This window comes from Epinephelus lanceolatus, chromosome 15 (genome assembly GCF_041903045.1).
Source record: "Epinephelus lanceolatus isolate andai-2023 chromosome 15, ASM4190304v1, whole genome shotgun sequence".
Lineage (NCBI taxonomy): Eukaryota > Metazoa > Chordata > Actinopteri > Perciformes > Serranidae > Epinephelus > Epinephelus lanceolatus.
Genome location: NC_135748.1, coordinates 15,766,928 through 15,790,806, shown reverse-complemented (window position 1 = coordinate 15,790,806; position 23,879 = coordinate 15,766,928). Strand labels below are relative to the sequence as shown.

At 42.0% G+C, this 23,879-nt stretch overlaps 2 protein-coding genes across 5 annotated transcripts in view; one reads left to right on the top strand and one right to left on the bottom strand.

Annotated features, from left to right (window-relative positions):
* LOC117267296 (CAP-Gly domain-containing linker protein 4) overlaps positions 1 to 16,141 on the top strand; it is an 88,728-nt gene extending 72,587 nt beyond the window's left edge. The window contains exons 17-18 of one of the 3 annotated variants that reach the window (XR_004502552.2): positions 167 to 276; positions 2,738 to 4,247. The gene's annotated coding sequence lies outside the window, so the exon portion shown is untranslated. Of the gene's footprint in view, positions 1 to 166; positions 277 to 2,737; positions 4,248 to 16,068 lie in introns of those variants that run through there. The other 2 variants (XM_033643128.2, XM_033643126.2) reach the window with 2 other exon arrangements.
* Positions 1 to 23,879, bottom strand: part of alk (ALK receptor tyrosine kinase) — a 477,599-nt gene that overhangs the window by 13,264 nt on the left and 440,456 nt on the right. For both annotated transcript variants that reach the window (XM_033643119.2, XM_033643120.2), the window contains exons 14-24: positions 20,321 to 20,431; positions 18,194 to 18,335; positions 16,864 to 17,031; positions 16,062 to 16,160; positions 10,159 to 10,314; positions 8,929 to 9,042; positions 5,274 to 5,460; positions 4,375 to 4,465; positions 3,993 to 4,057; positions 3,765 to 3,894; positions 2,712 to 2,809 (exon numbers count right to left, since the gene is read on the bottom strand). In XM_033643119.2, coding sequence (XP_033499010.2) covers positions 2,712 to 2,809; positions 3,765 to 3,894; positions 3,993 to 4,057; positions 4,375 to 4,465; positions 5,274 to 5,460; positions 8,929 to 9,042; positions 10,159 to 10,314; positions 16,062 to 16,160; positions 16,864 to 17,031; positions 18,194 to 18,335; positions 20,321 to 20,431 — 1,361 coding nt within the window. The remainder of the gene's footprint in view (positions 1 to 2,711; positions 2,810 to 3,764; positions 3,895 to 3,992; positions 4,058 to 4,374; positions 4,466 to 5,273; positions 5,461 to 8,928; positions 9,043 to 10,158; positions 10,315 to 16,061; positions 16,161 to 16,863; positions 17,032 to 18,193; positions 18,336 to 20,320; positions 20,432 to 23,879) is intronic.

The window sequence follows — 23,879 nt, the reverse complement described above, 5'->3', positions numbered from 1 at the left end:
GAAAGATGAGAGAAACACATACAGGCTGTCAGGTCACTGCGTGTGCTTACTGCTGGATTGATGGAGATTGGTCACCTGTTTTGAAACACAATAACTCACTGCTACTGTAAGTATTGACATTCACACAGCTTTGCTCATGCTTTGTCTTTTCACTTTTTTTTACCAGAGTTCCTCATATATTTGCATGTATATGAGTGCTCCATGTATGAACACCTACATACGCTCCCTGTTGGATTTGAAGTTGAGTGTAACTACCAAGCTGCCCTGGGCAAGCAGGTAAAGTGTATAGTTTCCTACAGTGCCTTTATAGCTCTGCCCACATGGTGCATCCAGAGAAAAGATTGAAATGTTACACCGTATTTGCAGGCAGAGTAGCTTAGAAGAGAAAATTCATAAAATTCATATTTGCACTGTACTGGGTTGGTTAGTCTTTGAGAAAATACAGTAGTTCACACAGCATGCTCTGCTCCTGTCTGGGGAAAAGAAAATAGAGCTCACACACTGTATTCTGCTCCCCAGGCGCCTAACTTTCTTATCGTCTTTAGAAGTTACGCTGTGAGTGCACTGCTCCCCGTCATACTAAAGACAAGTGCGCACTAGGGACAATAAATACCACGAATTTAACATCAAAATAACATCATGTGACACTGTGCTCAAACTAGATCATGAGACAGGGCAGGGCTGGAAATGAAAAACCAGCAGTGATGCAAACCACAGCACGGAGCTCTGTGAGCGCACAGACAGCAGCACATTGATGTTTAGCCTCCACACTCTGATGAACTTGGATATGAAATGACACAATGAGGATAAAGTAATATTTCAGACTGATTTAAACTGAGGGCTTTTTAAGACAGGGACTACACTATGCATGGTTGCCCCACTTCAATACGCCAGAAGTGTTTGGAGCTATTCAACTTATGGTGCTACTTGAACTTTGATGTTAAATAATTCAGTATGAAATAAAAACAACATTGTGTCTAGGGCATCCATTTGCCTCTCAGTTCAAGTCCAATTTAGACTGAAACAGCTAAACGACTGTCGGTAAACTGAGTTATCAAAGCAGCGATAGAGAATTTCCTAAATTGTGTCATCACAGCACAACATTTCCTATTCAAGAAAAAGAAATGAATGAATCAATCCATTTAGCAGCATGTCAGAAAACTGAATCATTTCTATCATAGCATGACTACAATCAGCACTCGGGATTGCACACACACTAACACTTTAACAAGTTCCTTTCTCACGAGGTGCTATGTAGCTGAATCCAAGTAGTCTTTGCTTAATGGCTTGGAAGAATTCATGCAAATGATTTGCTTTTGCTTGTAGGCAAGGACGAGCCTTGAAATGCAGCAGTAGCTGTCACAGAGTGCTCGCTGAGGGCTTAGGGGAAGGACACAGTGCTGTTGTACATGCAGCACAGTGATGTGAGAGCAGTCTGTTGTTAAAACAGTGTTAACTGTAGACCTTATTTACAGCATCTTTTAACTGCAGCTTAAAGACCCATTACACAGCAGCATTAAAGAACAATCTCCGTTATTAGTCTATTTTTACACCTGAGGTTGCATCAAACTACCCGACTCTCCTCAGCACAGTGCTTCTTTTCAGGGGGCTATAATTTCTGAAGTGAGTACCAAGCCTGCTGTAAAATAAAGTAACGCCAGAGTAACATTACATTATCCACTGGCCAGAAAAGCATAGAAACACACCAAAGCCAGAGTAAGTTATTTTCAGACAGCATTTAACCTGTGATTTAACCTGTTGGAGCACACCACGGCTCATCATCCAACCCTGTAATCCCTGTAAGAGCTGCATTTTCTGAGTAGCGGACTGTCTGCTCCTCCACCCCACCTCATTCACCTGCCCTTTACTCAACCCCAAGTAAACACACCTCCATAAAAAATGAAATTAGCCTCAAGGACAGCGTTTGGATGAATTTTAATACGGGTTGAAGGCAGAAAAGCGGGCCGTATAGAAGCTCACGAGCCTGCGGAGAAGAGTCGGCCATTAGATGGATTGATGGGGCTTTACTGTGCCACGTTGGGGCAAACACGGTTTAATAGGCCTCGTTTATCATTGGCCAATTCCTAGGAAGTCAAAGAGAGACGTGAAGGAAGAGCGATGCACTTTAATTGTCTTGATGTGATTGCAGGAGCAATTTTGACCTTTTCCCTTTCTGACATGTACTTGACTTTCCTCACAGAAGAAGATCTTTGCAAGACAGAGAAGGACTTAGAAATTCTTTGTTCATGTCCTCTGGTTCACCACCCGCTGTGAATATGTATATAGAAGGGGACTTGTGCCTTGGATGCAGACCGTAAAAAGGCAAGCCGGCTACCCCATCTGGTTGCTCTGATGCTAAACTCATCACTTGTCCTTTTTGCTATCGTACAAAAAGCAAAAGGCATGCAGAGTCCATATGTTTCGCTTGGACGGATGAGGTCTGCACATAACTCTGAGCAGAAGTCAGTAAATGAATGCGGGCAAGTCTGTTTGTTGAGTTTGTATATTTTCCTTTGCACATTAGCATGCCATATGTATATGCATACCCATATGTGCTGTGTATTGTTTGTTTTCCTCTCTGTCTTGCTAATCTGTTTAGGTGGGAGGAATATAGGACCACAGAATACAATACATTCTTGTATTTGTTTATGCTAACACTCTGATGGTTTTGCATATGTATATGCTAAACGTGTGGTCATCCAGTAACATACCTGTGTATAAACTGGTTCTCCTCCAGATACTGGCAGCCCTTGGCAATGTCTCTGGCCACATTGAGAAGGTCTACCATAGTCAGGCTGGACGGGTGCTCCTGATCACACAGAGAGGAGACAGAGGAAATTACCCACAATGCAACATCAGTGAATATATCAGAGGCAGAGCTGGCAAAATGGAGGTGACTACGTTTATATGCACACTAACATTCCACTGTTATTCTGAATATAATGATATTTTGAATTTGACAGCATATTTGGTTTTGATATTGTGAATCAGGCCTTTGTGGAACATGCAGATATTATTCAGCTTCAGGAACTTTCTTTGGACATGTGTACAGTGCATTCAGAATATGTGCTTCTTCTGTGTTTATGTTCAGCTCTGTGCATTGTTATGGATACATTATACACAATCCAGCCTTGCCTACAGTTTGCAAGGCTGGGGCAGAGAGAGAGAGAGATGCATGCCCAAAAGAAAAGCCCACATTTCTGGTCGGAAGGTGAAACACGCCTTTTAAACATTATGAAAGACTTGGATATCAACAGGTTTTTGGATATGCACAAATATCACAAAGCCGACCTTTTCAAGACAGAGGTTGAAGGAATGAAAGAGGGAATCCGTGTTTGCACGGTGGAACAATGGAACAAGTCTACCACCGGCAGAGGACTCTGAAAAAATCCTATTTTGATGCAAAGAGGCAAAACGATACAAGTGTCTCCAGTGGTTCCACTTTTCCACATTTTAACATTATAAACAACACATTAAGGCACGTTGATCTGAGCATGCACAGCTGGATGTAAACGAGAATATTAATGAAATATTCATGTAAAACAGCTTAGTAGAAATATTGTTTTTTATGGAATGAGTGCAAGAAGGGGAACATTTTGTGCAACTAAAAATAGTCTGTGTGGTTTTAACACAAAAATAATGTTTGAAAATCTGACTGATGTGACTTGGATCGTAGTGTGCTCAATTCTGGGCTCAGTGAGAAGGACAGAGGCTGTGGCTTAAAGTGGGGAAAAAAAAGAGAAATGCAAAGAGGCGTGTCTCACCAGCCGGGGTCTGGTCTCCCTCAGGAAAGACTTGAGATCTCCTCCAGCCATCAGCTCCAGCAGGATGAACCTGGGCATGGCCTGCAGACTGACTCCTATACAATGCACAATGTTCTGGTGGCTGAACTTACTGCAGGGACAGAGACACAGCAGGGAGGGGGGATTAGGAATGGCTTTGTCAGCACTGTGCAGAATTTTGTTAATTGTGTGTCTCTCAGTGACTCTTACCTGATGATTAGAGCCTCCATGAGGAAGTCCAATTCGTCTTGCTCAGAGCAAACCTCAGGAAGGGTCTGTTGTAATTAGCGATGAATGGTTATGAGTTTGATTTACAGTCATAATTGTATTTTCTATGTAGTGCCTCTCTAAATGACTGACAGTATTTGTGCTTTGAAGTCTTTAACTGCAAAAAGCAATGCAATAAAAATGAGGAAAAACTGCTTTTGTTCAACTTCCTGATCTCCCATCTTTGAAATAAAGAATTCTTCCTGTGTGGATGATGTGTAATTACTTTAGCCCCCGTGGATCTAATTTGATTCAATCAAAATCTGACCTTTGAAAAACAGAAAAATAAAACATTTATAGCTCCAGAGAGTGGATGAGAACTCACCTTGACTGCCACTTGCAGTGGGCTCGGCTCACCAGGTATCCCCACTGCCAGCCCTTCATAGACTTCACCGAACGCACCATGACCCAGACCCCTTGAGACACATTTATTATTTACAATTACATTCACATTTAAGACATTACGCTGAATCATTCACGCAGGGAGGGGGGCGCACAAGACTAAAGACATTAGAAGCAGCCAGCAGGAGGACACATCCTAAATATACCTGTGTTCAGAGGCTGATCACCTATGGCGCTAAGTACTAGGCGAAGCAGAGATGCCAGTCAGTTTTATGAATTAGTTGTTCACAAGCAAAAAACAGTTTCTGTGTGGCATCCTGCTGCAGATGTCTAAGTGCAGAATAGTGAACTTTGACACCAAGTTATAGTTTTATAATTCTGATGTCCCCCTTTGCAGCCATTTGACTTGATTCATGACCTAAATAAATCTAGACACTGGAAAATATTTATGAGTCCACAAGAACAAGGAATAAATCACAAAGATTAGGCACCCAAATGATAAACTGGTGAACTATAAACACATGAAAGATACATTAAAAATTGAAAAGAGCCGTGCAAAAATAATTTCAGAGCCGCCTGGATCACTGCAGTAGACATGTGCACTGTGAGAATTCACACTTAAATATTTCAGCCTTTATTTAAACTGCTCCTTCTCACACCATGCTCTATTTATGAGTCCACCCTATTTTAATAAAGGAGATTTTCATAACAATTACAGTGAACTGCTCAATTTGTCATGATCATTCAGACACTGTTATCCTTGAGCTGATGTAGAAAGGTGTTTCAACTCATGCTGAATTTGTTCATATGGTCTTTTTTAATGATATGATCAAAGTGTCACCAAGTAACAAGAATGTTGGTTGTGGATCTTCAATCTGTTACCTGGTGAGGGAGATATTACGCCGTGGCACCTCCTTCAGGTCGTTGACCGATGCCGTCTTGCCGGCGAAGCAGTAGTTGGGGTTGTAGTCGGTCATGATGGTGGACGCCCGCAGCTTACTGAGCTTGCAGTCTGGACTCTGCAGCTCCAGCTGAATAGACTGCAGCTCTGTGTGTTTCCGTCTGTACACTGGCGAGATAAAAAATGAAAGAGTTTCATTCCACCACTGAGATATCTGCAATTTACAGCAAACAAAACCTTGAACCCATCTTCTTGTAGAAAATTATTGCTGGCAGCCAAAGCACACAAAGTGGAAAGCTTTTACAGTTATTATTTCTCTAAAGACCTTTTGCTTGTACAACAGCAAGTTTTATGAAATAGAATATTCCTTTGCATCTGTGAAATATTGATTTCTCTCCATCTGATGCCAGATTTGCCTTTCTAAAATATTCAGATACGTAATGTGTCAGAATAAACCCCCTACGTATAAATATGTCTTGCAGATGTGTACATGCAAAAGACACAATCATGTGTGTGGCACTGGCAACAGTATGCACTAAAGCAACTAAGACCTCCGTCATAGTGCAAACAAATGCACTTTATGTAGAATACATGAGCCCCCCCCCACCCCCCACCCCCCCAACACACTACTTTATAATGCTATGAGCCTTAACCCGAGCTGGGAACACATTAGTGGCAGGGAGAATTGTTTGTGTGTATGCTTATGGGTGTGTAGGGGAGTTATTTATTTACCAAGTGCTTTCTAATGTACGAGCGCTGTCAGCCGCTGGCTAAGCAGCCATCCATCATTAGCGCATTTCATTTATCACAGACGTAGTCCCACACCTCCTCAGCTCCCACCTCGTCTACTCATGTGTGTGCAAGAGTGCAGGTGGGAGTCTGGAAGTCTGCGAATGTGAGAGTGAGTGTGGGTGGGTGTGTGTGTGGAGGGGATGATGGCTCAATGAGTGCATATGTCTGGCTGTAATAGCCTGAAAGCAGCCGAGCAGACGGGTGTCTGCGCTGGCCGCAAGGTTCACTTCCCATTCTGACAACAACCTGCTAAGGGCCGTCTGAGAGAGACCAGGACAGACACTGGAGACCTGTGTGTGTGTGTGTGTGTGTGTGTGTAAGACAGAGAGTATTTGTCTATTGTGCAAAGAGAAGTCAGGAGCAGAAAATACAGTACTCATATGAACCTCTCAGGCATTTAACAGCACAGTTCAGCTCTGTGGTCTGTAACAACTACTTCAACTTTTCTACTTTATTTTGGTAGTTGTCAACTTCATGATGTTAAAGTGACAGTTTACTCTAAAATCAAAAATACTTATTTTTCCTCTCACCTGTAGTGCTATTTATTGATCTAGATTGTTTTGGTGTGAGTCACTGACGCCTTGTTTCCACATAGCTCTGTGTACTGTGCAAATCAATGGGATGCCCAATCATTCTACGAGAATCTCTGCTGTCTCTGATGTGTTTGCAAAACTCCTTCATGTTTTTTTTTCTGTTCATTTGCCTTGAGTGCATTAATACATTTAAACTATTGCGGCAGATTTCAGATAGATCATATGCACTGTGCCACAGTAAGTTAGCATAAAAATAAATTAGCTAACAGATTGATGAATGTATAATGCAGCTCTGTTTGTACATTTTTTTCCAAGTGAAAAGTTTGACAGCTTGTTGAGCTACCTATCACTGGTATCATGCTAACTGTGTAGCATATAGTGTGCATGCATACTGGATCATACATCTTTTAACAAAACATTTCACAAAACTGGCAACACACCTGATTGGCTGACCTCCTCCTTTATTTGTCACCATGCATCATTAGTCCTGGTTTTGTCTCTGTACTATTGCATGTGCATATTCCACATGACTGAATGGCAAAAAACACTCAGAATGAACTTTTCTGCCATTTCTGTTGTGATGTTTTATTTACACGTGAAGAGATGCATTTCTTTGTGTTGAACACTGCGGGCGTACTCTGTATGCTATACGGAAATATAGCCACAAAACTGTGTGGAAATCAGGCACGAGTGTTGAGAAGGAAGCATGCATATACTCATAGAGGAAAGACTCCTGCGTAGAGATCTCTGCCTTCTCTCCAATATAATGGAACCTGATGGCACTCGGCTTGTGGTGCTCGAAGTGCCAAAAAATACAGTTGAAACTCAACAGCAATGTCTCTTTCCAGAAATCATGACCTGGTTACTCAAGATAATCCACAGACCTTGTTGTGAGCAGTTTCATGTAGGAACTATTTCTTTCTACCAAACGACACCTACTATCTGTGTCACCGTTCAGAAGGAAGTGTGCACCTACTGCTAGCTCACCTAGCACCACTGAGCTAGCTAATTCATTTCAGCTCAGCCGAGGAGGACAACATCAACTTCTCATCACAACAAGGTCTGCGGATTATCTTTTGTAACCTGGTCGTGATCTCTGTCAAGATACATAACTGTCTGTTTTTTTAAATGGATTTTTTGGCACTGTGAGCACCAGAAGTGTCATCTTGTTCCATTATATTCAAGAGAAGGTCGACATCTCTATGGCTATCGCCAACACTCTGCAACTCACACCAGAACAATCTAGACTGATAATTAGTGCTACAGGTAAAAGGAAAAATATGTATCTTTGATTTGAGGGTGAACTGTCCCTTTAAGTCCCTGCATGTCATATATGTTCCTTGTTCTCCTAAAGCAGTGGTTCCCAGTGAGTACCGGTACTTGTGGCCACTGATCACAAGTTGCACATGTTTTGGAGTTGTAAGCATTTCAAGAAAAAGCAATATTCCCCTCCAATCTCAAATCATTTAATCTGAGTAACTGTAGTGACCTCATACTGTAAAACTATTGGGCATATCACAAAAAAGAGAAAAGGTTAGAAAAATAAAATTAGTTTATACAACAGCTCATGTTTTTTGTGTTCCCCTATGCTGTTAATCATCTTACGGCTCCTCAGATTTAACCTTCCACCGTAGACCACGCTACCTTGTCTGGATCTACTTCTTTAAACTGAGGCACTTTAAATGCACTCATTCAACAGCAACTGATAACCTCCAACAGCCATGTCATAGCGCTTAATACCTTTCTAATCTACACCAACGCCCTGTTGGTCTGCTTAATGAATTGTGGGCCCCAACAGACAAACTATCTCACACTGCATGACTGACACTTTGTAAAGTCTTTTTCTGTCTGAAATAAGTCCAACTGTTGAATACAGTCACCAGTGGAAATATTGCCTTACAAAGACTCTGCCAGGAACAAAATTACTTTTCCAGCATCTTCAACTGTTACAATATTAACTGACATCCAATGACATATCTGGGCGAAGAAGTTCTTAAGACTACCAAAGAAGCACCCAGTGCCGCTTTTGAATGCTTTTACTGAAAACAGATGAAATGCTGTGAACATGACGTGAATGCTTCAGGGCCTGAGTTTGTGTATGGCGTGCTGTTGCAGTCGGGTTTAAAAGGTCATTTGTGAAACAAAACACACGCCAGTTTATGGCGCTATTGTTTATACAACCGTGACCCAATTTTTACTCATCCACTGCAATCATATCTGCAGACTGATATCACATTTGTGTTGAAAACTGATATATATATTAAATTTCTTGGTACCATAAATTGCCTTTTTACCATCCTCACTGACTTACTTATCATGACTCCAGACACAGCCAGCAGCAGGGCAGCGATGAGGGCTGAGGTGCCCACAGACAGACCCAGCGCCAGGTGGGAGAGAGACGGCTGGGGAGGCAGCAGGGACACCTCTGCGAGACAAGGGGAAACAACAGCGTTCCACAGTTGTTATCTTCCCCTGAGGAGTATTAACATTCACTTCGCCACTCTGATCCCCCACTTAATTAATGATGTGAAAGCGATGACACAACAGAGCTTAGGAGCAGCGACGGCCGCTGCATGCCAATTCCCTTTTCCGTGGCAAGGGGAGATCTCATTTCACTTGTCTAAGCTGAGGAACAAATCTGCACACCGAGAGACACCATATTGAGACTGTGACCTTTTACGACCTAGCATCATAGAATTATCTACTGCTTGTCATTACTGAGAACAGATTTGCAAATCATAGGGCAAGGAGACACTCTTAGGTCATTAAGATATCATTGAAATGGTAATAGCCTTGTTATTTTGCCTCAAATTATGAAGTGACAATCCACCATATTAATTCATTTTAGATCTACATTCATATGCTCACGATTCATCTGAGATTACAAATCATAATTGGAGAGGCAACTCAAGGTCCACAGGGGTTTATAAACATTTCTTTGTTGCAGTTTAACCCAGGAAAAGGACACAGCACGTTTGGAAACTGATTTTTAGTCAAGGTTGATGTGTTCTAATGGGCAGAGAAAGTCGCATGAACTCAGGTTCATTAGGCCCATTATGAAACGCATTCAAAATCGATTTTATAATATTGCTACACGAGTATCCAGGTGAAGCCTTTTGGTGCAAATCCTTGACATGATAAGATAATAAGCGTTTATCTGACTGCGGCACAGAGATAAATCACAGAGCAGGACTCCACCAGCTAATACTGCTATAGCTTCGTCCGTTTTCATTAACAGGTTATCGTATCCTACGGATTGATTATTATTATGAATGATTAAGGCACTATTAAAATAACGTTTCCTCAGATAAAGATTCAATAAAGTACAGAGCCTCCCAGGCTTAATTACTTCTGCAGATTAATTCATTATCTATTCACTGAGTCACAGTCTATTACAGGTACAATTTCATTCAGCTTAGCTCGTTTCTACACTTGGATTCATTTCACATACTTAAACTGTGAAATAGAAATAGACTTTGGTTCTTTATTACAAACAGTTAAGTATATGTGTGTGTGTTTGTGCAAGAACTATATGCCAGACCTGTAGCGTTGATGCAGGACACCCGGTCTGGTGCCAGGGTCAGGTCATCATCACAGTAGCATACAACACCATCCTCAGTCTCGTGGCATTCCCCGCTCTCACAGTGGCTGCAGTTCTGCACTGGACTGATGAGCACCTCACCATCCCCCTCCATACCTACACACACACACACACACACACACGCACACGCAAGCACGCACACAGGGTGCAGAAGTTTCCACAATGAACAGGGTTTGATTAGACAACTCCAGGATGTCTCCCGGTGAAATGAGCAAAAGTTCAATAACACTGTAATGTAATTTACTGGAAATGATCCTAATTATAGGATGTGTGAGGATGGCCTTTTCTTGGTTTAATTCTCACTGTCATCACCTAGCATACAGTCTATCCACTTACATAAAGTATATAGTACATTCTAACACCACTAACAACAATTAAATCAACAACAAACACCTCTTCAAGACCTTGCAGCCTCCCACTCCTCTGATAGTTGGCATAGCAATGGCATGGCAATTCAGTCTCAGTATCATGCGTGTGTCTTGAATAAATATGATCAAATGGAGGTTTGTTGGTGGCGGTGTTTATAAGCCCTAAATTTACAGCACAGTCAAGAAAATACTGAGCTTTATATACATACAAAATGTGGTGACTCCTGAAGATGCAATGACCAAACCTTGATCTGTTAAACACTCAGGGCTCTAGTTTCACAGGCCGGGTGCGGCGGAGGCGCAGCGCACCTGCGCTTCGCCAACTGGGTGTGGCCAGGTGGCTTTTGTAAGTTTGGCACACCGTGCGCCCTGGCGCAGCTACTCCTCTATCCCACCTCCGTCCCTCCTACCGGCGCAAGTCGGAAAGAGGGAGGAGAGAAGGTGTGGAGTGGGTTTTACACACATCACACCAATCAAATGAGCCCCTCTCCTCGCCCTTAAATGCGCCGCCCGAAGGCGTAATGAGAGTTTACTCAATTCGCCATAGCAGAAGAGAGCAGCAGCGTCAGATGGCCAATCTTCTCCCAGGAGGAAACTGATGTTTTGGTCCGGGAGGTCCAAGCTCGCAGTGTCCGAATATACGGAACTGCGAGCAGACCTCCACGGGCTGATGATGCAAAGGTAGCCTGGGAGGAGGTCACCACAATTGTAAATCAATGTTGTGTTTCTCTCGTGTGCACGCTCTCGCTTTCTCTCTCGCAGTCTCACTCTGTTTCTTTTCTTTTGACTTTTCTAAGATGGCAGATGCTGAATATATACTCCCTATCTGATGCTGTGGCTGTTTGTGGTTGGCTGAGAGGGATCTGAACTCATTAGTTTCCAGCTGTGTTAATCAAATCAGGTTGGGTTTCCATTACGCGTGCCAAACGTGCCAAACGGTGCCAATCCCCTTTGATCTGACATCAGATGTGACGGGACAGTCGGTATAGAGATACATTTATGTGCTGATTGCAGATAGTTGCATTGAATAGTGGTTTTGGCTATTTATTGCATCGTTAATGTGCCTGATATTCTGGAAACCTGCCTGTGAGGTTTTGGCGACGTGTGCGCACTGTCCGCCGGTCAGCCAAACTTCGGCTTACACCGGCTGCGCTCTCCCTGCGCTGACAGTAGACCTGGTTTCAGCTGGTGAGCTTTTAGCGCACCTTCAGCGAAGCCTTTTGGCACGAAACTGTCACTGCGCCAAGCTGGATCTGTCGACACCTACCCCTGCTGCGCTGCCACACCCATCTCAGCGCACCTCGGTCTGCCAAACTACCAAACTGAGCGCGCCTCGGGTTGCGCTGCTCGAAACTAGCTCTGCGCGGGGTTCGCCACCCTGCGCCACCTGCGCTGCGCTGGGAAACTAGAGCCCTCAGTGTGCAGGATTTAGAGGCATCTATTAACAGTTGCTTTCATTGGTTCATGAGCCATTTATCTTCATACAGCGGGACCTCTTACATGGAATTTATAGATGGAGAATATAGACTTTTATATTAGCCCAGAACGGACAAACCGAACACTGGCTCTAGATAGGGCCATTCGTGTTTTCATGTCAGCCACTGTATGTGCTTGGCATATGGAAGGAGTTTCAGTTCTGCAACCTCAGCGCTAGATGCCACTAAATCCTACACACTGGACCTTTTAATGATATGAAAACTGAAATGCCACTTAAACCATTTATCTACTGTAAAACTTAAATTAATAGCCCAAGCTACCATTTGCTGAGATCATTGAAATCAACAGGCCTATATTTGGGACAGGCCTTTAATTCCTTTCACATAAAAATGTTGCTCAGCACAGATTGGGAAATACAATTAAATTGTTTATTTAAACCAGTACGAATATTACTTGTTTAAAAATTGGGCTTCAGATAATTTATCAGGTATGAGTCATTCATTAGCTCTAGCTCCAGCAGCATCAGAGAGTGAGTGAGTCACAGCACTTGAGGATTATGGCACCCAGCATACCAACACAACACCACTTTATCCTGTTAGAGCAATACTCACAACTTGGATTAATTTTTATTAAAAACTTTATGATTGATTCTTTTGATCTGAGGACCCTTACGGACTAAAGGAACATGAATAACTTACAGGGTAATCGAGGAATGGACACATAATTGGAGGTAGCCAACAACCCAGTTTTGTACATCCGCAGAACTTCTCTATAAAAAAATGATCTGCTTGACAACCAGACCAGGCGTCTAATCGAGATAGGTGTTTATCTGTCAAAATGTGAAGCCACAAGGGACTGGGCGTTTAATTGGGACTAGGCTTTTAACTGTATATATGTGTTACTGCTGTAGTCTAGTGAAGTTAGTCTGTATTTATGACCATGAAAACCCAAAGCCTTAAACCTGTAAAGCAACACTGGGTTCAAACTGAGAGAATGCCTTCAGAATTCTTTTCATGGTCAACACATCTATTGTCACAGCTTTACTGTTCACATTACACTTGTCTTCAAGTGTCACCCCCAATTACAACCCCACAGATCATCTTTACAAGCAGCTTATTATGACCTATTTTACGTTATCGCTAGGCAGCGACCTCTAGTGGCTGTAGAAATTATGACAGAAGCAAAGGAGGAAGTCAGGTATCAAGAGTCAGCATATAGAGGAGGTCAAGGTGAATGGATAGGTCAAATGAACAAAGGATTTTCACCTAGGAGACCCCTGTTTGTGTCCATATAAATAAGTTAATTTACAGCACTTACTTACGTACATAACAAACATACTGATTTTCACCTGAACCATGATCTTTTCCTAAACTTATCCAAGTAGTTTTTGTGCCTAAACCTCTCCATGTTATTTTGGATATGCCGACGACCTATTCTATCATTTAGGTATGAGGATGTGTTGATCTCCTGCCACTGGTAGGGGCGCCATATTAGGAAACACCCCTGTGGGTTGTAAAGGTTAGGAACAAACAACCTATATGGTTGTATGTGTTGGAGAACTTCTTGCAGCCAGTACAAACTGTAGGGGATGAATCAAGTCGGGGTGTTTTATCGTGTTGTGTGGAGGGCTGAGAGCTTGCAGATTTTCATTCCAGCCTTCTATAACCCCAAACTAAATGAATTTACTGATTCTAAGTGAAGGTGTGTTAATCAGTGAAACGATCTGCTGTAATCTCGTCTGGAACAAAACCTGCAGACTCTCTGCCCTCCACAACACAACCGCTCCTACCCCCATAAATTGTTTAAAGACATTTTTACAATGCACATTACTTAATTTAGATTTAAAAAGAACCAATTCTCTTAATTGTAAACTACAAGGAGCAAATAAGCCCTACATGAATTAGTTATAGGCTGGTCTGTGAAAGCTTGTACTGTTTAGTAAGCAAAGCAAATGCACTCATCTGCAGAATCTATTTTCTCTCATCATTCTGTTATCAGCTTTATAAGTACAAATACATAAATCTAACCTAGAAACAGTTGAAAGGTTTCGATGGAAGAATACAAATGTCTCCAGTGCTGATGTTGACTGAATACTAATGTGTGGGTGTGATTCTCTGTACTGTGGATGTTTCGACATGTTGAATACTCCATGTTACTGGAGTGAGGAAGGTGATGGTGTCTTCTCTACTGAATTTTACAGTTTACAGTTTCTCCACCATCAAAGCGAGACAACTATCTCTGTACAGATAAATATTTCCGCACCCCTTAAGCTAGTTGAATAATGATTTGCTTGAATTACCATGCACATGAGAAATGATATTGTCTCTTTCAGACAGGTGGAGTGAGATTCACTGAAGCTCTCCTGGCCTCTAATAACAAGAATGTTTTCCTCAGTGCCTACCAGCATCTAGTGATTGGATATCTGTATTCTTCCTTCCTCCTTTTGAAGCAGCCAGTATTCAGGGGATTAGGGCACTGTATTGCAATCCAATTGCCTCTGTCAACATTAACGGTACGATTTTTGATCCTATTTTATGTCTTTCAATGCACACAGCAGGTTTGTCCGGCGTCACCTGCTGTTTTTATTTGAGCCCGAGAACCTGCCTGTGCAGTTCCAGCTGAGGAGGAAATTACTGGCGTAGCCATTTGTGATTACAACTTCAAACCACAAATGCCCTTAAATGTGACCTTTACACAGATAATATTCTTTTATGTTATCAAATTATAGATATTACTACCTGATATTCCACCCTGCGTGCTATGATAATGATTGTGGCCCTCTGGTCATTCACTGGTTATAAATCATGTCATTGTCTCAAAGCCCAAAATTCAGATTTCTCAAATAATAGTTTCAGGAGCTGAAAAGTTTATTTTGTGCAGGAATGTACCACAGAAAGATGTATGGAAAGATCTTTATCTATCATATAATGTGTCATTTTCTTTACCAAGAGGCTACAAAAATGATAACAGGAGTTGTTGCTAGACATGTTTGTTGCTTGGCCAGCACTACAGTTGTATCCTAAGACAAAATCTTAAGATCAAGGACCCTCTTAGTGGCTTTTGCTGTGAAAATAGCTAAAATAGGATGTAATTTCCCTCCTTAATTAATAACATAGACAAGTGAGGCTAGAATGTCTCAGCATGTTAACCAGCTGGGGCCATAATAGAGAGGGATGAGGATAATGTGTAGTTTAATAAAGGAAAAATTCAGTGCAGTTTTAAACAAACAAAAAAAAGTCAGTTTTATTTACAGCTGAAATTCACTCTGTAGCCTCTTTTTCTCCAAAGGAAATGAAGTGAGGTCGATGACAAATTGAGGACTGTGGCTGTTGAAACCGACACTGCCTCACCAGACAGTATCATCCCTATTAAAGCTCAATGGGAGAGAGATATCAGTGCGTTCTTTACGACAGCCCAATGGAGGACATTTTTAAAAGCACTTCAATTTCTATTTCCCATTTTCCCTTTTTTCCATTTCTCTGTATAGCTGAGTGAAGAGGAAACATCAGATGATGTATGGACGGCCATTGCTACAGCTAAAAATTTCAGTCAGACTTTGCTTTAGTACCTGTCAAGTTCAAATGTATATGTGAATGTAAATACAGCAGAAGGGTCAACAGGTCTACGCTTGATGGATTTATTGAGCAGTTCCTCCGCTCTATCTGGAGACGTTTTAATCGAATAATCTCTGTGTGTCTGCTGACAGAATGGAAAACTCTCGTCCCTCCGTGGCTGCCCATATCTGCTGCACAGTTTTACGGTTTCCTTTTTTTTAATGTGATGGAGTTAACCAGCTCATTCTCACTGTGCTGTACAAATCTATATTAGTTATGTGTTGTGAAAGCTTCCACTGTAGAAAGTGTGCCGCAACAAAAACTCATTTAAAAATGTCAATAGCAGAAACACTTTTTCTCATAATTTCTGTAAAATACAAACACATTAACTCTCACCTACAAACACCACAAAGATATCACACGCTGAATACAAATTTCTGGCCTGCGGGCACTGACTGCTGACTAGTTTGTCTGCCCACATTACCTTTCAGAGGGAAGAGGAAGGGATCTCCCTCTGGACCCAGGAAGGACGTGCCATCGTCACCGTCGTGTTTGGGGTTGTTATCTATGGAGGTGTTACCACCTGGAAACCAGGAGGGCAGTGACAAAACCACAGTGTCAACCTCATATTAATTAACACATGCTATATTTTATGACAACAGTTAAAAGCACATTTCACATATTACCCAGACAGAAACACATGGGACTTTTGTAAGTGTCATATCTGCTCATTGTCCTCCCTTTCTACTAGTGTTTGTATTTACATATTTCATCCTTTTGTGTCCCACTGCATTCTAATGTAACACTTATTTGCATATTTCTTACCACTCTATATGCTTTGTTATTTATATTTCTTATTATTTATATTTGTCTCTTTTCATGCCTTATGCTGCGTACTTCCCTCAGCTGTTATGACCCAGTTATCTACTGAGGATCATTAAAGTTTATCTCACACAACAAACACACTGCTTAATGATATGCACTCAGTACAAGGAGATACAAGGTGTCATACTTTGATACTGTGTTTGGCCGATCTAATCCTGAATGATTTACAGTTGGCTGAACAGTGATGTGGACAGGACATGCAGCTGTTTCTGGGATTCAATGTGACCCCTGATCTCTATAAACTCTGTCACCCTGTTACATTCAGGATAAAAGCATGTGGCACTACGAGCTGTGCATTTGGGTCACATCTGACAGCTCGACACAATTTATTTATTAAACTTTTTTTTTTTTTTTTTCTGGACGTTCCAGAAAAAAAAACGTTGCAAATCTCTTGGACTAACCTCTGTAGCCTCCGCCAGCGCCCCCGGACATACAGCCACCCCCGCCGCCCCCGAAGCCGCCGCGGGTCTGCCAGAACTTTTGACAGGCCTGCCCTCCCTGGCCTCCGAGCACCAGCGGCCTGCCACCCTGACTGACAGGCATGGTGTCGTTCCAACCACCGCCTCCACCTGTCACCAAACACAACACACCTTTGATATGATGTGGAGTAATATACTGTGTAGTGATTCAGTGTGTGTGTGTGTGTGTGTGTGTGTGAGTCACAGAAAGGGGGAGAGAGGCAGAAGGAGTGAGCTTTTAAATGGGTCCATATTGGCAGAAAAAGATGCTAAACTAGAGAAATGCCATGTGGCTTGTCCGTAGACATACACTAGGTATCGAGTATCTTCCCACACACACATGCACAGCAATCCTCTATTAGTTATAACAACACCAGTTAAAGTAGACACCACAAAACCTTAAAATCCCTTAAAAGAGACCTGGTAACACAAGATTAAAGTTATAGCTAATAAAGTTATATCTAATCCCTCCCATATTCCCCAACAGTAGCCAATTTAATTTTCCCCTTTCATTTCCCTCCCTCTCTGAAGCCTGAGAGATACAAACAAATGAAGGGGAAAAAAAAGGAAAACACTCACCACATTGGCAACAAAACCCCCCAGACATGCTGAATATTTCATTTTTCATTCACCGCGTTTCCTCAAAAGTAAACCTTGTGCTTTGTGAAGATGTAAAAATCAATATCTTATGCTTCCTGGGCTGTTCGTCAACTCTGAGCACATGAATAATGCAACCTGCAGTGTGCATGGATGTAACGTTACACTGGTAGAATGAAGCATGCAGCTCTGCCTGGCGATGATGAGGGACAAAGTGCTGGATATGAATAATCATGAGTCGGGCCACCCTGTGTTTTGTTTTTCGCCAAAAACACAAACACGAGCACACAGAGGTCTATGAAATGTATGCGTTAAGACAGAGGTAAACACCTTTAGGATAAATGAATGTGTTTACAAGTGCAGGTAAACATGCAAATAAACACTTCCACTTCGGGCTATCTGTAAACTCAACTTATTAGTTTGTATGCATGCAGAGGGGAACACAATACGCAGCGCCTTTCTCATCATAAAATGGGGGAAGATAAGCCATATCCACTACAGTTCTGTAATGGGGTATTAGTCATCTGCTCATCTCATACACACTCGCTACACTGAATCTCCCTGGACCGAGCTCTCTCAGTGACTCTCACATAACTGTGGCCAAAAGCAATGCACTCACTATCTTGTATTTCCCTTCACACGCACGACACATACCAACAAGCTGTGTGTTGTGTACCTGCGGCGTTTGACTTCCCGTTGCGTCCCGGTTGGCTGGGGTCATAGTCCATCTGCTCCAGCTGGGTTTCTGATAGGCTGCTGTAGCCTCGGCCACCTCCCCCAGCACCGATGATAAGGGGGATATACATGTCTTTCTCCACCTAGGTAATTATTGTTTAAAGTTAGATTTATGTAGTGGTACCTTCTCTTCAAAGGAATAGTTCAACATTTGGGGAAAGATGCTTTTTTGCTGAGAGTTAGAAGATTAATTCCAGCTCTTGTTTGTCTGGTAATTATGTCACTGGAGCCATCCGTTGGTTAGCTTAGCTTTACCCATGGATGTATAAAGAGAACTGAATACATCATTGGAGGCGGGGCCCATTCAGTCCTAAAAGCTGCTCTGTGGTGCATGAAACAGTCCCAAAAGAAAGTGTGCCAAGCTTTGAAGCCAATTTTTGTGGTAAAAAACGGTAGACTTACAACTTCCCAGCCTGTCACATGATGCCATGGCGCTCAAAAAGACTTCTTCCCAGAGACTTGCCTTTAAATGATTTGTTTGTAAATCAGTGGATACCTTTTTTGAGCGTCACAACCTGTGAAATGACTTATTTCGCTATCAGAATTTGATCCATTTGGACTGATAACATTTGAAAGGTCTAGAAAAGCAGCATGATTGACCATCTTGTCAGGCTTTAAGTAATGCCTTGATTTGGACCAATCAGCATCCTGTACTGAGCTACTGGCAGCTATGGACGTGGTTTAGGTGTGTGTGACGACATGGAGAGGCGACTGTTCGTTCAAAACAACAATGGCAGCTTGTAAAGAGGTTGAAATAGATGCTGCAATAGAATCAGTTTTATCAGAACAGGATGGTATTTCTTCATTGAGAGAGAAGCAAAGAATCGCACTGCAAGATTTTCTCAATGGAGAAGGTGTCGTTGCTCTCTCCTGATTGGCTACGGCTTTGCTGATCTGATTGGAAGAAGTTAGCTTGTGATCTCAATAAACAAATAACTGCATATATATGCAGACATCTGTGGGAAATTGGACAATATTTTAGTATCAGAGGCGTTCTGGTTTCCATTTATAGTCCAAGTCGTATTGACCAATCACATTTGAGCGGCAGGTAAATAGTCCGTGTGGAGAGGCGGAACACACTGGCTGAAACATAATCTCAGAACCCAACAGCCATTGGATTAAGCCTTATATTATCCTCTCTTTCACTCATCTGCATTCATATGCAGATATCTGTTTTATCCAAAGAGATTCGTCAAAGTAACTGGTGCGTGGAAGTGGAAGTCTGAGCCTTGACATCCGCTTGCTACCCTGGATCTCCCAAAATATTGGTTGTTCCTCAGATCAATAGTCGAGGGGTTCCAAGATTGGCCCAAGGTAGGTGAGGATAGACAGATGGTTCATCCAATCATCTGCCAGTATTTTTGAAAGTGCCTGCCCTTTTTCAAAAAGCTTCCAATGACGGTTCCTCAGATGGTTCTTTGCATCAACCAATCTGGTGCATCAGGTTAGCTTAGCTTAGCATAGAGACAGGAAATGGAGGGAAACAGCCAGCTTTGCTCTGTAACAAAATTCACCTACCAACACCTCTACATCTCATAAGATAAAATATATCTGGTTTGATTAGTCCATATAAAAAAATAAGTGTAAAAGTATAAAAGTTAACTGACCATGCTTGTTGTACTTTCATACTCAATAAACAGATGTGAAAGAGATATCAATCTTCTCATCTAACTCTCCACAAGAAAGCAAATCTGCATATTTACCAAAATATGGAACCACTCCTTTAAAGAAAATACTCTGGGTTATGGAAGATTGTTAGCTTATAATAAATCAGCTTATCTGTTCAGTGATGAGAACAGTGACACACAAATAACTTGTGTCCTTGGTTGACTCTTGGCTCCAGTGCTTCACCATCATTAATATAATGACAGCAGGTCACTAATATTATCTGCTGACTTCCCCAAACCTGCATTATAATGTGTTTTCTCCATGCTGGTTTTATTATGACATATTTTTATTAGAATAACGTATCACACAAAATCTCTACAAATTATGAGCAGCTCTGAAATATCAAGTATAAAAATATCTCCCTGTCCCTGAGTGCGTCATTCCCTCAGCACCATCTTACCTTGAACACATACGTAGCCCCACCACCTCCTCCGCCACCCCCTTTCACTTGAGTTTTGTTCACCATTGGGCCGCTCTGTTCCTGGCAGATCCTATTCAGCATGCCGTTGGACTGCAGGGAGGGAGAGAGAGATGTTAGCTCACCAAAGAATTGCTTTCATGCATGTCAGTCGTGTATGAGAAAGCTGAGCAGTTGCCAAACCCCAGCTGCTGCGAGTCTAAGGCTTTAGAATTATAATGGTGAGCAAACACCAGGCAGAAATATCCAGATGCACACAGGAACTGAGAGGCGAGGACCAACGTTGCCTTTATAAGACAATTCCAGTGAGATGTGAGCATTTACTAATTTCCTGTTTACATGACTGTACATCTGTCTGACTATTGTGGAGCAGCTTCCTGTTCACATTGACAGGTTCATGCCACTGACTGAATAAGACGCCTCTGCAGCTGATTCGTACGCTGTTTGAAACCTAATAGGAGTAAATGAGGCTGATAGGTCTGACAAAGCCTAATTCAATATATACTCTGTATAGGTAATTATGTTGCAGATGTGACATAAAAAATACATTAAGTTAATGTTATAGGCGATGAATCCCCATTACTGGAACCTTTTTCAACAGTTTGCTATTGAAAGAGGTTTATGTTTGTCAAAACTGCCTATCTCTATCAGGGCCTTGTTAACCTATGTAACACTGAGGGGGGGCATTTTCAATCAACACCTTCTGCGACCAAACCCTTTAGGGGGTCTGGGGTAAATTTCCCCCACTGTTTAATAGCATTTTGAAAAAAAAAAAAATCTTAGATCAGAGGTTCCCAAAGTTTAGAGTGCTATTTTAGTGAGTCAGCATTTCACTTTCTATGGCATATCATACTATGACATATTAATGATTTCTTTCATGACATACTATACTCTGAGATTTTTATAACCTTTTTAATGACTTTTTTGACATACTAATACTTTACAAAAACTGTAACAGTTGACAGCGATATAACCTTAGCACTCATATTCCATTTTTAATACATTTAAAAGGTATGAAATAAAGAGACAATACAGCAACTGACACTGGTAATTACCCACAGCAGTCAAGCAACAGTATCTGCTGGGGTACAGCAACGCCACTCCGACAGATCACATGCAGAACTACAGCTCACTGTAATACTAGAAACAGAATAATAATCATTTTTATCAAATCACCTGGCCCCCAAAACACATATTATAGTTACTGGCTAGTTATCACTTTACATGATAATATATTCATGGTCACATTACCTGGTCGATTGATTGCATTTTTACTGCATGTCAATACCAAAAGTGATCCCTGTCATCTCATATGTGTGCTGAAAGAGTGGAAAATGATTTTTTTTGTTGTTGCTGTCTCAGTAATATTGCCTCTTCATGAAAATAGAACTGGACGTTTTATTGGCATGTGATGCTAGATGCAGGGGCTTTGCCATCGCTGAGGTTCTGTGAATTGATGTGTCTGCCTTGTGTGTGCTATCATGCTGAACTGCCTGGAGCCAATCCTACTCTGAGAGTGAGAGGGCAAGAGTCCCCCCCCCCCCCCCACACACTGTGTCTGAACCTCACTCACACACTCACACACACACACACACACACACACACATACACACACACACACACACACACACACACACACACACACACACACAAATACACATCGCAAGTCGCTCATCTCTCCCTCGCCTCGCTCATCTGTCTGAACCGAAGCTCTGCGGGGCTGGGAGGGAGGAGGGAGGAGGGAGGCTGGGGCGGGGCTTTAGTGACTGTGATTGACAGGTAGAGGGGGGTAAAAGGCAGTGCATTCAAATGCTCTGAGAGAGTCTTCCTCACTCTCTCTCCCTCTCAGCCTGTTCTGTCAGTGCAGCTTCTAACTTAAAGGTTGAGTTTGTGTCTGAGAGAGAAAAAAACAACACAAAGGTGTTTGTGTGTGTGCTTGAGAACCTGCTTATGTGTGTGTGCGTGGTAGAAAGAGAAAGACACCAATGGAAAGAGCGAGTATTTGTAAGGACAAGGGGGGGTATCATTTCCCTCACTGGAGGGAAGGCTAGGTGTGAGAAAACACTGTTCTACAGCACAAATCACTTTCAGAGCGAGCCTTTGGAGAGAGTCGCTGCCTCTCGCTGTCAGAATTGGGGGGAAATAAGAGGAACCTTAAACGACTTCAGACTCACTTTGGAACAGCCCAGTCCCTCTCTGCTGTCTGCACTGAGCACTTCAAGACACACTGCGTTAAAAACTAATAACCGGATGACAGTGGTGAGGACCCCTGCCTGCTAAGCTACCCATTCTGCCTCTTGAACAAAACCACAAAACACAACAGGCACTTGAGCTGCCTCATGTCATGCTACAAGAGAGTTTGAGTCCCCTGATGACAACGCACTATCCTAAGGACACAAACACACCTATACAACCCACAAACTAACAACGTTTGAATTCCACAAAAATTACTTTCTTAGGAAGAACTTTTTTGCTTTGTTAAACATTTCAAAAGGTAATTTCCTCGACTAAAGCCCATAGATACACAACAACAATGAGCGCCCAACTTTAGCAACTAACACCTTTTCACTCTATTTTCAGCGGTGGGACAGGCCTTGGTTTTCAAACGTTTAAATAGCGGATGATGGATGGTTTCATTGGCGACTAGAGGGATTGGGAGGGTTTTAGTCTCAGTGTTGTGAACTGTGAGGGGAAGCATGCTGCGCTGCTGCCAGTGAACTACAGCATAATGGATGACAGCCACCCCTGGCAAAAGAACACAAGTAATCTTAAGAGAGACAGCAGGGAGATCAGCGAGCTTCCATCGCAGATTTAAACAGTTGTTAGTGGCCATAAAATGTTACAATTTAGAGCACTGGTATCCAAAGTGAGGTCAAGGTCTATGAGGAGGATTATTGGATTCCTGGTTCCACGAATTTCAGAATGTCAGAGTAATCATATTGAAGTCCAACTACCATTAATAACATGTTTTGTCTGCTACAGTATATCTGCTCTAAAAAGACAGGGAGGAATTTATAATTTTTGGTTGCATGATGGCGTTTTAATGGAACACCAGAAATCCATCTACGTATGCACACCTTATTGAATGCAGCCAATCAAGTCTAGCAGCAGTAACAGCCACAGACTCTGATCAACAACACACATTAGCTTTCCTGCTAAAGTCTCCTTCTTAGCGAACTTAATAATAATAATAATAATAGATTTTATTTATAACGCACTTTACATTTGAATACAAATCTCAAAGTGCACAGTACAAAGGCAAACATTACAAACATTAACACATGTCTTACCCTGTACCTTAGCTTGTTGAACGAGCTACCAAACAAACATTCACTGGGGAATGTTTGTTTGATGGCTCACGGGCTGGATAGCTCATTAGCTGCTCTGCTGCAAAGCATTAAACAGCATATAGTGCACCACTTGACTACTACTATGGTTCTATAACTCTAACAAAAGCAGTATATGACCATGACATGTAGCTACACCCCAGTTAATTTACTTTGTCTCTTATTCATACAGTTTAACAACAGCACCCTTTTTG